Here is a 14,269-nt window from a genome sequence, read left to right on the forward strand (position 1 = left end):
ATACTTAGCCTTGCATTTTTGCGTTTTTTCTTTTTCCTCCCTTGGTTGTTTAAGCATTTGGTTTATTTGCAGAGGTACCAGCATTTCTTGTCACTTTTTTTGTTCAAACTAATTTTGTAACATTCTCCCTTCTTGTTCGTCACATTCTTTTAACTGATATGCAGCTCATAAATACTTCTTCAACATCTTGTATATTATTATTATTATTACCTTCTCTTTACCGTCTTTCAGCTTCCCTTTTACAGGGTTCAACTGTTCTTTTATCTTATTCCAATTATCCTACTTTTCACGCACCCAGTCATGTGAAAATTTCAGTGAAGGGTTAGCTCTGTGACTCCATAACTAGTCAGTGATTGAATCAGCCATCCTGCCGACTATGCCAATATTTTTGTTGCAGGTGAATAATTGAGAAAAGTCATCGTTATGGGGTTAACTAAAAGGGGTTTCTAATGATTAAATGATCAAATGAAAATTAATCGTTGATTGGTAATTAAACTGTAATTAATCAATCAAATAGTAATTAAACTGATTTAACAATAATTAATTGATAATCAGGTGGTGATCAAACACTCTACTACTTACTACACTTCTAATAATTAAGCTATAGCTTGATATATATACATGTCATTAGTATACAATATACTTTTAGGCTTAATGTAAAATGTCACTTACCTAATTACAGCCTTTACGTCCTGGGCAGGGTATGTCTGAACTCTGAAGAATAACCTTGAGAGGCGTCTCTTCCCTGCTCAAGCGGAGATCAGTTCTGCCCAGTCTGCTGCTCTGCAGGAGATCTCAGAGGGCTTGGGGCAGCTACAGATACTTATAGTGTAAACTGACCAACTTGTAGTCAGCCCTCCTCTTTGGTGTACGTGCAGGTGTGCAGCTGTAGCAGTTTTAGTTTTGTCTACTCTCAGCTCAGGCTGGTACTGTTAGTTCCTGATAAGACATGGCTTAGACTCCTTAGTTCCTGAGAAGATACAGCTAGCACAGTTCCCATGGTTTGTGCAGCAGGGCTGATCTCAGGCTGCCTTGTTGGTGATGCCTGAATCAAAGTACTGCTCGCTCACTCAGAGCAGGGGTATCCATCACAACAGGTTGTTCCTTCACTCTTTTTGAACGTCCACTGGTCTTTGTATCCTATGTGAGAAGAAATATTCAGAAAAATTATCTCTAGCTTACACCTCAGTGATGTTATCAAACCTTGTTTTTTTGATGACAAACTTATTAAGAAATAGTGAATCAAATCTTTTGCATGTCACTTGCCCTCAAGGATAAAAGATTTCAGAAATCAAACTCTTCTATGAGTCTTTATAAAGAAGAATGTTAGATTTCAGGTAGGATATCTGTACAGTAGAGGAAAGAACATGGATTTTTTTTTTTTTTTTAGAATGCATTTGGATAGTCATCCATTAGCAACAAATATTTTATTTGTAAAAGGTTAGTGAGTGAAATCAAGTTTATCATGCTACTTTTATAATTGTCTAGAAGAGATGACAGCATGGACAGAAGAAGAATGCAGAAGCTTTGAACATGCACTTCTTATTTATGGAAAAGACTTTCATCTCATACAGAAAAACAAGGTTAGTATTCTACAGTTAAATGGAAGAATTAGTAGATGATACAATGCTGAAAATCCATAAAAGCAATACATTTGTCAGAAGCCCTGCAGAAGAGTGAAATAAGAACCAACATATTAAAACCAGTTTGGCATTTTTGTCCTAATTTTTCCCTAGATGTCATTGGAAAACTAGGCATTGCAAGATGAGTCAATGTATTACCTCTGAAATTGACTTATGTTGACATTACTTCTATTTATGCATTCATATTACAATTTAGTTTAAATGTGTGCCTCATCGAGAAGTACAGTATTTCCATACCACAGCAGTGGGAGGGGAAAATGCATCTTAACTTATTTTTGTCACCAGGAATGTGTAAGTTTACTGAAACAGGCTTAGCTCTTTGTGTTTTCAAGAAGTGTAGTCATCCATAAGGACTCTGTTTTGTGGACAGCAAAGGAGTTCTAATCTTGATCTGGATTGCTTCTGATTTGACTGATCTGTGTCTGAAGAGTAGGGATTTATTTTATTTTTTTTTTAATCAAAAAGCAACAGTTGTCAATATGGATGTTTCCAAATATTCTGTGTATCTACTTTATATTTTGATACCACCTTGAAGATTTTTTCCTTTAGGAGTCAGGTGGTCTTGTATTTCAGATAAACTTGATAGGTTTGTCGTTGCTGTTCAGCAACAGTAAGCTAGTCATACTCAATACCTGGTTTAACCTGTCCTAAATAATATTTGGGTGGTTCAGATTTTAAGTGAACCTTACCAATAAACAGTAATTCATCAGAGATGCAAAGAAATAATTTTAAAATATTTTTTCCAACATGCAACAAAGTATGTGGGTTGATGTATCTGTTGCTATGGATCGGAATTTGTCTAAGAAGTCAGCTGGTTTTTTTTCCAAAAGGGTAAAATGCCAGGATTTTCAGGGAAGGTTCTGGGATCCAGCATAAGCTGATGCCACTTCTGTTTCAAAAGTATCAGCTAGACAAGCTTTTGTGTGTGGAAAAATTTAACACGAGGTGTTTCCTTATCACTGTACTGCAAAGCACTGTTAACTGGGACTTGATATCACTAGCATACGGACATCTGCTCATTTCCTCCCCTGCCTGGTATGTTGTTGTCTAAACTAGCAAGGTTTATTATTACACCCAAGGTATTTTGGATTTGCCTCTGATGTTTCCGTGAGTTTGATTAAGCTCAAGGATAGTTTACTGCCAACTGATAGAGTTGTACATGCTGGTTGTAAAACTTGAACTGGAACTGTGGGCTGAGGGTGATGTGAAATGTTTCTGCATCTAAAAATGGATGTAGTTTATAAGAATATAGGTAGAAGTAACGACTTTTTCTACCAAGAATCTGATTTCACATAGCAAACTCCATTTGGGGGAAAGAGACAGTTAACATAGATCAAAATTAATCTTTTGAGTCCTTTATAACCTTCTCAACAAGACTACAATTTTATTTTGTTGTTTAAGCATTTACCGTTGTGATTATCTGTTGTCAAAGCCCCCAGGATTCTGGACTTCCCCAAAAGGAATAAGTACCCAAAGTCTTTCCTGCACCACTTCTCTTAGGTCATTGATTTGCTCAGCTTTTTCCATCTTAAGAGAGAGCCTATCTTATAGTTTTAAAAAAATTGTTATATATATAAATGCTTCAGATGTAGATATAGTTTCAATCTAGTTTTTAAAAAGTCAATAATGCATACAGTAGAACGAATGTGATACTTACTTGAAACTGTAGATCTTTGAAGTCTTCTAATCTAATTGGTTTGTTCCAGATACTAGAACAATAAAACTAACAATATTGCAGGAATGGGAATTGGAGAGATGACAAAACATAAGTCTTTGCATTAATCTTGTAAATTCTTCTTGCCTTCTTTTAGGTAAGAACCAGAACAGTTGCTGAGTGTGTGGCTTTCTATTACATGTGGAAGAAGTCAGAACGTTATGATTACTTTGCTCAGCAAACAAGATTTGGAAAGAAGAGATACAACCATCATCCAGGAGTTACGTAAGTAAAACGTTCTTGGAATATGTTTTGTGTTACAAATCATAAATGTAGAAGATTATTTTTTTCCTTCTGTCATTGCAGTGTAATGCTGCAGTGGCTATAGCAACTGAAATTAAATCCATCATCATTTTTAGGCTTTGTTTTCCAGTTAAATAATACATCATGGATGCAATATTCTTTCAGGGACTACATGGATCGTTTGGTCGATGAAGCAGAAGCCCTTGGTGGCGCAGTGCATTCTTCAGCCTTAACATCTAATAGTCGAACAGAAACCATTCCTGATCAACAGTTAAGCATTCTGAACTCTATCACTGCCAATGAGTTGACAGGTAAATCAAGGGGAAAAAAAAAAGTGTTGTTGTAACTATGCAAACAACTATTTCATTTGCATTTGTGTTCATCTTTTCTGCAGCATTGACAAATAGTGTAGCTACAGTCTGCCACACTTCAGATGTGAACTGCCTGGATGACACCTTTCCTCCTATGGACAGCTTACCCCGAGCACCAGTTAATCACGTGCCTGTTGGAACAGAAGAATTGCTTAACTTGCCTAGCAATGGTGAAAGTGATTGTTTTAATTTATTCGAGACTGGCTTTTATCATTCAGAGCTAAACCCAATGAACATGTGCAGTGAGGAGACAGAAAGACCTGCAAAGAGATTGAAAATGGGAATTGCTGTCCCAGAATCTTTCATGAGTGATGTCTCTGTAAATAACCTTGGTGTGGACTTCGAGAACCACACACACCATATTACCAGTGCCAAAATGGCTGTTTCAGTGGCTGACTTCAGCAGTCTATCTGCAAATGAGACAAATGGTTTTATCAATACCCACACTCTTCACCAACATGCTGCCCTTCACTCAGAATGACTGTGGAAAACTAAACAAACAGTGGGTACTTTATGCAGTAGTAGTAAACTTGATGGGAGCTATCAGGTTTGCTTAGTCTTTCACTGGAAGTTTGAACTTTATGACATCAGTGATGTCTTTGTATGTATAGAACTATATCTTGATTTATCAAGAGTAATTTCTTTTTCAGTCCATAAATGTGGAAATGTCATAGGATGTTCAGCAGAGTTTGGGACTAAGAGAACTCTGTGGTGCAGCTTTAAGCTCTGCTTCAATTTTTTTTAAAGCCTGTAGACGGAGGCCACCATTTCAAAACCAGCACAGAAGTTCTGAACGAATTGGAGTGGCTTTTTAGTCTAAGTTACTTTTGCCGTAACGGATGCAGTGGAATAACAATGTTTACAGGTACCGATCCTGATCCCTGCTCAATGTAGCATTTTTTTTTTTTTTTTTTTCCCTTATAAAGGCAGGGATGGGTTTCTTTAATTTAAACTGCACAAACATACAAGGATGTTTTTTAAATGGAACCTTCTCTCATGTGATACTAAACTAGAGCACTTCAGTTTACAAAACAGCAAGTTCATCTTGGTGGAAGCTAGCACAAGGGACTTAACATGACTAAAGTGTGAAGACCTACACTTCAATGCTGTTGCAAAAATATAGGCCATGGCTACCTTACACAGAAGTAATTATGCTGCCATAGGTGTCTGTGTACTTTAAACTTATTTACTGGCTTAAACAGATGCGTTTTAGGCTATATTGTATTCGGATGGGTTTTGTCCACGACTTTGAAGAGTAATGTAATCGTGTACCTTAAGTTTCCTAGGGCAGCTGATGTATAAAGCTACAGTCTGCACAGCTTAGGATTTACCACTAAACAAACAGTCTACATTTGGAAGACATCTTAAATTGTTTGGAGCACTGCAGTTCTAAGTGTTACAGTTTTGAGGGACTATCTAGCTTATATAGGAATAGTAGAACCTTGAAGTATGTATTTGAAAGTTTTTCTTTAGTGTGGATTGCATTTATTTGTTTTGGCAAGTCGTTGGCTCAAAAATGGCACTTCACTACCTTGGTCAAATAGGAAAGGATGAGTAAAAATGTTTCCCATAAAAGCAACTATGTAACTTCAGTATTTTTTTTTTTTTTTTTTTAATTTTTATTTTGAACACTGAGTGCAATTTAGCCATCCAGGAAGTTTGTCTTGCAAATGTTTGCTCTAGTTCTTGCGCGAGAGGCAGCCCAAGCATAGTATTGGCTTGTAACAGGTTGTTGTAGCATACAGCTTGCAGGGCTTTTTAATGAGAATCTGAACCTTACTTCAATAGGATTACCCCTTTCCCACCATACTTTTTCTTTGCACTGTTTGTATTACAAATTTAATTGCCACTAATTTGTTTTCATTATTCAAGTGATTAAGTTTGCATTGTTGATATTTGTAATAGTTGCTTCAAGGTTATGCTGAGTAATTAGAAAGTAGTGACTTTAATATTTGAAAGGGAAGAGGGTATTTATTATGCATACTGTGAAATGCATTGACATCCTGAGTTTCGGATGCAGCGTATGGAGTTTTCTTTACAGCATTGTAATGAAGATTGCTTTGAAGTGTTTACACAATAGCACATCTACCATATTAAAACCAAATTAGTTTAGCACAGTGGACAAAAGTAGACATAATTTTGTAATCCATTCTTAATTTACATATCTGAAATATGTAACTTTAGTAAGTACACAGTAAATAACAGGTAGCCTTGGCCCTGTGTTGTACTCTGACATTTTTAGCCAAGTTGTCAGCTTCTTGTTGCTGTGTTTTGTGCTGAACTTTGTACCTTGTTTTTTTTGTTTATGAATCAACACATTTTACGTAATTTTGTAAAATACTGGCCATAATCCTCCATTGTTATACATTCAAGTTTATCTATGGGTTTACAGTGAGTGGCTGGTCTGTATAAAAATCATTATACAAAGATGACTGAATGCTTATACCAGTTGCACTTAAATGAACATGCCCATTCTCATTAGCTGATGCAGTAATATATTCAGTTTATCTATGCATTGCTGGGCTCTTAAAGTAGACAGAGACTTGTCTAAGGTTTGGGTTGTCAGCAAGTTGAATGGACACTTTAGTTATTTAATAAAGACTTTTGACCAAAATTCAGAAAATGATATGAGAGAAAAATGAATTCCAGCTAGTCTAATAGATTTTTAAATGCTGATCTTATTTAGCCTGTTGGCTAGCTAGCTGGTATCGTTTACTTTTAATTCCTTGTTAAAATGAGGCAATAATTTGCAAGATTTTGTAAATATGTAAATTCTTCATATCTTTTTAGATATCTATTTCAATATTTTCTGACTACTTCTGTGTATAGTTACATTTTTGTGCATGCTTGATGTGACATTCATAAATTTGTACCACTATGACTCTATCCATGTAAAATAGCTATTTATTGAACTTTTCTTTTAAAAGCTGGACTTACTTATTTTTCTCTCAGTTTAAACATTTAAATGGAGAACTTGTTACTGTTTATTAAAAGAATTGCGTTTTGAAAGTCATCATGAAGATAACTGAATTGCAACCATATGAAGAAATTACATTGCCTTGGTTCTTAGATGGTGAAGCACAATTCTTATAACAAACTGTGATGAATTCTTGTCCTATGCCACACTTTTTTTTTCATACAAACAAACCAAAAAAAAAAAATCAGTATGGGCAACTGCAGTGTTGGTAAATGTATCCTTTTTATGTACAGGGAATCTGAAGAGGGTAGCTGATTCATTTAGGAGTGTAACTGGTGCTGTGATTATAGCAATACTTTTACTTTAGTTAGTCATACATCATCTTCTCATGCTAGGTTTTTAAATGTTTAGTTTTCCTCTTGTCATGGTCAAACTGCTGAATTTACTTGAAGGATGTACAATACTGTTTGAAGAATACTAAATTGTGTACAATTAGGTCAATGAATTGTGCAATTGTTTCCTGTTTTTAATTTTTAAAACTGAGGGTCAAAAATATAGGAAAACTTCAGCTCAAGTAGAACATAGTGATACTACTTAATTTAACCAAAGTCTCTAGTGAATATTTCAACTTTGAATGTAAACTAATGGATAAACTGACCAACAGGGACACTATTTGCCCAGCATTACAAGCACATTGTCTACAGACAGGGAAACTAAATACAGTAATTTATAAGATAATGACAAGGTTACTATTTTTTTTATTCCTATTTTTCACTGAAAGAAGGAGGAAGATACTATCAATTGTAAAATACAGTAGGAATGGTTATACTTCTCCTAATAAAACAGATATTCCAGTTATTCTCAGTTCAAAGTAAGGACCCTGTGCATAACAACAAATCTAGTGACAATCGGAACATGTTCTAGTATCATATGTTCAAGAGGAAGTCGCTATTGTTGCATTGGTTTTAATATTTGTACATAAACACTGATTTTTTTTTTGAGCATTATTTTGTATTTGTTGTACTTTAATACCTGGTATACAGCTCCAGAAATAAATGTCTGGAAACCTTTCTTTACTTGTAAAGCTTTACATACATCTGCACTATGTTTGCTACTTCATTTTCAGAAATATTTAGCAGTAACTCTGAACACATTTTAAGAACTCCGGGTACCACTAAAGTGCACGCTACCACACTACCTAATGTTACATAGAGAAGAGTGAAAAATGCAGCATGCAGTGATGCAGGTAAGGTAGTTAAGTAATGATTTCCCTCAAACATTAAAGCATTATGGCTTAAGCATAGCAAAATCTTAGATGGGACTTAAACGTAGCTTCAGAGTAACGCATCGCAGCGGTATAAGCTAGTATTCAAACTACACAGTAAACTGTAGAGAACACTTTCCTGTTCTCCTGTTTTCTCTCAAGAAAGCTTGCCCAAATCCTTAAATCCATGTCCAGCTAAATTACAGGTGTGAATACAAAAATTTTACTTGGCTTAGGCCTTAATGCTGAAGTTAAATGGTTTGAAATGCTTGTTGTCTTGATTTTTCTTTCCCTCGAGGAAATGACCACTAATCTTGGATCCTGAAAAGCACTGTATTACGTCTAAGATCTTGCATACCAACACGGTCAAAGGCCAGAATTAGTGCTGTGCTTTCCTAGGCCCAGCATGCTTGGTTTTGTGATGGCTGGCACAATAAAGCTTTGGGTAAAGAAAAGATTATTTCTTTTTAATTAGATAGAAGTGCAAGCTCATACAATTCTGAACAGCAAAAGTTGTAATTTGCCAGGTAATGTAATGAGCTTTGCTTCCTCTGATGAAGAGATGCAAGAGAATAATGATGGTTGATACAAGGTGCAAAATGACATACCTATCCAAAGCTCTTTGGTGACAAGCTACACCTCTCTTTTCTGGTTGCTTAGCATAAAGATCAGTGCTATTAGTACAAATCATGATGACTGACCCCATCTAGTCCTTTCATGTTTTGATGCAACTAATTGTTAGTCTTGCAATGCTGGAGTCTTAAAAATGGTTTTAATTAGTATACCTGTATATAATGTAAACATTTCCCCCCAACTCAATAGTTACTTTATAGTAATCTTGGGACACATCTGCTTCTGCCACTAAAAAGATAAGAAGCCCCTGAAGTCCTTAAGGTGCTTGGATCTTCAGTGCCTAAGTTTTGTCCACAAAATGCAAAGCAGCAAGGACTAGAAGCATAAACCCCAGTGATCGGTTTGCTAAAAAAGTTTTTACTAGTTCTTGAATTTCTCTTCCTTCTCTGTAGGGAAAAGTAATTTAGAGCTCCCAGCAAATCTTGGTCCTCCAATACGGGAGGAGATGAGGATGCCCCAGCAGAAACATGCTCTCCTGCTGCCTTCATCCTATGCTGAAGCAATGGGCTGCTGCTGTCCTGCAGCATGGCTGCTGATCCCCACTGGCTCCTTTGCCTTAGCGCTGGCACACATCTGCCCGTTCTGTGAACAGATTTGACACAATTCGTTAACTTGGCAGAAGAACATCGCTCCCTTTTGCTGCAGGTACTGACTCGATTTTCTGTGTTGCCAGGTGAGCTCGAGAACTAGAACAGGGAAGGAGGATGCAGCCCGGCAGCAGAGCAGCCCGGCAGGCAACGAGGAGCTGTCAGGTAAGTACAATGTCACCTTTATATGCAAAATAAAAGTGTCTTAAAGCGTGGCTTCATAAGATCCCATGAGTCAAATTAGCAACTTGCAGCCACCACCTATAGGCTTCCTGCTGTCCTGCTGGCTCTGGCCCCTCTATATGAGCTGTTTCAGCTCACTGCAATAGCAGAAACCAAAACAAGTGAGAAAACCTGTGGTTTGTGTTGGTGTTCCCACATTAGCAAGTCAGATCAGCTCACGGTAGGGTCTGATGAGCAATGGCCAGGAAGGAATGGTGGCTTTGAGAGCAAGGGAGGAGGGATGGATGAGCAGCAGCATTTATGCACTCACACCTTTCCCCCTCTCCTCCTATCAGAGTGCTGTGGGAGTTGCGTGGGGAACTGCAGCTGCTGCACCAGTCCCACTTAGATATCTGTATATTTGTATAGAAACACACCTGTGTATATGTATGAATATATAGATGGACACACTTGTATATGAACACGTGTACACACATAGATACCCATCAGTAGCTTAACAGATTATATTCTTTCCAGTGCCTGACAAACTGGTTCTCAGTCCTTCCAACTCACAAGTGCCACAGCAGGGAGGTGTGGTTTGCCTTCATCACACTATCCATGGCCACAGGCAGTAATGATGGATAAAACAAGGAAGCCCTGAGGGAAGGGTGGCCTCTGAGCTGCCACCAGTCACCCCTCCAGCCCAGCCCTTCATGGTGGACTCCCCCTGTGCACAGGCATTTCAAACACAAGTGTGTTAACCAGGACAGCTGATCACAGGCTATTTCATGTCCACCTGCTCTAAATCATACTGCTGATACTTCAGACTCTTGATTACTGAATACTTCAGTAGCTTGATTAAGAACTGCTTTTTTAAAGTGAACTTCCAATTCTTGTGCTGACCCCTTGCAGCTCTTTCCCCCAGCAGACACATCCCTCTCCTGCTGTGGGCCGTCTCTCTATTCTTTCCAGGAGTCTGCAGCACCCCTGCAAAGTTCGTTAGCTCATTTCTTTATCTCTCAGGCACCTCTGTTCTCCTGCCATGCCGAATCAACAGGGATTCCAGTTAACAACTTAACCTGCTGAAGAATTGCAGTCGAGTGTTACCACTAGCTTCGCCTTTTGAGCTAAGAAGTCAAAAGTTAGAGCCTTGCAGACTAATTTTCTTCAGAAGAGCCTGGTGACACCAGCTGGGTGTCTCTTGATGCAATATCATTTATTCCAAAACCTGATTTCACCATCTCAACAGCAGCAGATAGCCCTCAGTGTTTCCAAATCAATACTGCAGTGTCAAGGGCTCCATCCTCCTGCTCCTGCTGAGGAGGCACATGGATTCAGCCCAACCTGCTAAAGCTTCTCAGCCCTTCAACCCCCCCCAAGTTCACAAGCTGCACTCCCCCGCTGGCAGCACCAGGACTACAAGGCCATTTACTACAGGGGTAAGGAATTCAAACAAATCCAGGAAAAATAAGCCTAAAACTCTCCATGCAGTGGTGAACCTTTCTATTTCCCCCCACGCCTGGACTCCTAGTTTTGCTCTTATGTTGGTGTGGTGTGGTCTCCTTGGCTGGCTGCCAGGTGCCTGCCAAGCTGCTCTGTGAGTTCCCTCCTCAGCAAGACCAGCGCAGGGGTGAAAACAAGATGAAAAAAAATTTGTGAGTTGAGATAAAGGCATTTTAATAAAGCAAAAGCAAAGGCTGTGCAGAAGCAAAGGAAACAATATTTATTCTCCACTTCCCATCAGCAGGTGATGTCCAGTCACTGCCACGGAAGCAGGGCCACAGTAAGCATAGCAGCTAGTCTGGAGGAAAACACCTTCATAGTGAATGCTCCCTCCCCGCCTCCCTTCTCTTAGCTTTCATTGCTGACCGTGATGTCTTGTGGTATGGAGTACCTCTTTGGTCAGCTTGGGACAGCTGTTCTGGCTATGTCCCCTCGCAAGCTCTTTCCTACTCCCAGCCTACCAGCCTTTGGGGGTGAGGGCATGGGAGAGACATCAATGCTGTGGGAGGGCTGCTCAGCACCAGCCACAGCACTGCTGTTTTACCAGCACCCGTCTAGCTACCAAGAGAAAGCAGAGCCCTGGGCAGGCTGCTGTGGGGACAGTTAGCTCCATCCCAGCCAGGCTCAAGACAGCTGGTGAGCCTCACTCAGGATACCAGCCAGCGCATCACAGCTGGCAACAGATTTAAACATACAAATTCTCTCTTGAATTAGTACAGTATTTTAACACATGCAGACTAAGGGTCTGCATCTGGGAGAAGGACTTTGCGGATCTGGCCTGTCAGTAATTGAAAACACCTTAAATTTTAGTTTGATTTTCCTTTCCTTCTACCACTGAAGTGTACAGGTATACAGAGACAGAATTAGCCAAGTAAGCCCCTATTTTTAGGGAATTCCAATGAAAATCACCCAGGTAAATAATCTTTCAAGAGACTGTACTTATTGTTATGAATAATTTATTATTAACCATAAATAGGTTGCATAGAGAATTTTACTGGGTTATCATCAGATTGCACATTGTATCTGAAAATACATCAGAATGCATCCTCCTCTCAGGCACTGGTGGTGTCAGTTTGGTGGTAATGAATGGACACACAGGGAATTAGAATGACTTTCACCTTCAATGAAGACACAGGGATCTAAAGATGACAAGGAGAAGTCTGATCTACCTGAAGCCCTGTTAGGCTGTAGCACGTTGCTGGACCATTATTTCTACTCTTCCATTTTCCTTTCTTCTGCTCAGTGCCCATGGTGTGGTGCTGCTTGCTCAGAAGTACAACCTCCTCCTCCTCCTCCTGCTACTTTTTGGCTTTCTGTAGCCACCAGCAGACAGAAATCAATTGCTGCTGCCAGCTGCAGGCCAGGTCTTGCTTTCCGTCACCTGTGAGCAGTCCCTGAAGCGGGCTGTCAGGTTTCAGTATTTCAGCAAGGAGAAGCCAGTCACAGGTACCCTGCTACTGATAGGCAGCTTGCGCTTCAGCGCTGCAGTCCTTCACTAACCTGCTACATTCACATCCAGGAGGCAGCAAGTGCAGTAAAGCAAAGCTTTCTCAATAGATGGGTTGTAAACTTCAGTTCCACAGTCGTCAGAAGGGAACATACTTTCAGATCTGGTCATTTAAAAAGTATTAACAAGCATATAATGAGATAGCTGCTAGCTGCAGTAATCTATGCCCTTGTGTGACAGCACCTCAGCCTGGAGAACATGAACAGGATCTCCCTTTTCTGGCATGCTGAGACTAGGGTTCTTCACCTACCCAAAAACCCTGGCCTGATCAGCCAAGCAATGCTGCAGGCAGCCTGACAACCAGCCTCCTCTTCAGAGATCAAGATGCCCAACAACCTCCTCCCAGAGAGAGCTGGCAAGAAGGCCCAGCTCAGGAGAGAAGGGATCCTCAGTGTGACGGAGGATGAGTATCCTCTTCAGTAGACTGCAGATCGCTGCCTGCTCTGATCTGTTACCATGCCGTGAAGACACAAGGGGCCACTAAAAGTTGTCCCCAGCATCTTCATAGAACTGTACAACCCACGCTGAGCCACCTGCCACCGTCTCATCGCTCTGCTATTTAAATCTTCCTGAAAAAGCCAGCCTTCTCTGGCTGAGAAGGACTTCCAGATGAATATGAAAGACAAGGTTCAGGCTTGGAAGGAGACCAAGTTCACACAGACACCGAAAAGCTTTGCGTTCTGAAAAGGAGACGAGATGCTTCTGCAGCTAAGCACGGCACCCTGGCTGCCCCAACCACTACCAGATTTGTTAGAGCGCACCGTTTCCCAGCCCCTCCTTTCTCATCAGCTTATGCCAACCACAAATTCATTGGGAGGCTTTCTTGGAGTTTTGCAGTAAACACAGGGATGATTTTTCTTTTCCCAAGCTGTTTAGCCAGACCGAAAGACTGACAAGCTGTCTCCTGTTTACTTTCTGAAGGCAGTTTGCAGACAGCAGCAAGAATTAATGTGGGAATGGCTGGCTCTGTTTATGCCAGTAACTCATTAAAAAAATACACAGCACACTTGGCTGGCATTATTTCCTCCAGCTACACTGCAACATGAGGTTCTCCTTGACAATAAAAGCTGTGAAAGTTGCCACATGCCAGGAAACTTTCACTGAACCACTGAAATTAGGATTGAACAGGGCTTCAAGATACAGACCTTCTTTCCTCCCACCCCAAGACAGGCACAGATAAAGCCAGTGGCTCAAGCTGGCCTCCTGATCACAGGGCACCATGCAGGCACAGCTGAAGCATGTATTAGCATTGTTCCAAAACCAGCTTCATAAAAGATTTGGACAACTGGCTACACTGAAATACTTTCTAAAAGGAAGCAGATACCAAAGGGACCAACTCCAAGAAAATCAGAAAAAGAACTAGTAATTACCATGAACTATGACAATTATCCAAGGAATAGTTCATGAGAGGGAAGTCATTTTTACAAATTTTGTGTACTGTAAGCACAAGATGTGAAATGGCAAAGTATTAAAACTAAGCCACAAGTTACAGACAGCTGTGCAAACTGAAGATTAAATGACATGTCCAGAAGTTAGGTTTTTATTTTATGAGGTTTGTATGGACAGCTGAACACTGATAAGCAGTAATACGAACAACAGTAGAGAGCTGAGAAGCTAATAACATAAATGGTTAAACCTTCACCCCTGCATCAAATGTGGAGTATTTTCAGGGAAACACAAGCCTGCAGCTTGCTGTCTAAATGGTAAAACTACAGCCCTCCATTA

The 14,269-nt window shown here is 39.7% G+C and overlaps 1 protein-coding gene across 6 annotated transcripts in view; it reads left to right on the top strand.

The window, feature by feature from the left end:
• The window catches only part of MIER3 (MIER family member 3), a 32,860-nt gene that overhangs the window by 15,020 nt on the left and 3,571 nt on the right, over positions 1–14,269 (top strand). For 3 of the 6 annotated variants that reach the window (XM_049794806.1, XM_049794805.1, XM_049794802.1), the window contains exons 10-13: positions 1,489–1,583; positions 3,455–3,582; positions 3,766–3,911; positions 3,995–7,959. In XM_049794806.1, the coding sequence (XP_049650763.1) occupies positions 1,489–1,583; positions 3,455–3,582; positions 3,766–3,911; positions 3,995–4,452 (827 nt within the window). In that variant the 3' untranslated portion in view covers positions 4,453–7,959. Of the gene's footprint in view, positions 1–1,488; positions 1,584–3,454; positions 3,583–3,765; positions 3,912–3,994; positions 7,960–8,014; positions 8,135–9,458; positions 9,538–10,557; positions 14,199–14,269 lie in introns of those variants that run through there. The other 3 variants (XR_007505043.1, XR_007505044.1, XM_049794804.1) reach the window with 3 other exon arrangements.

The sequence above is a fragment of the Accipiter gentilis genome, chromosome Z (assembly GCF_929443795.1).
Source record: "Accipiter gentilis chromosome Z, bAccGen1.1, whole genome shotgun sequence".
Taxonomy (NCBI): domain Eukaryota; kingdom Metazoa; phylum Chordata; class Aves; order Accipitriformes; family Accipitridae; genus Astur; species Astur gentilis.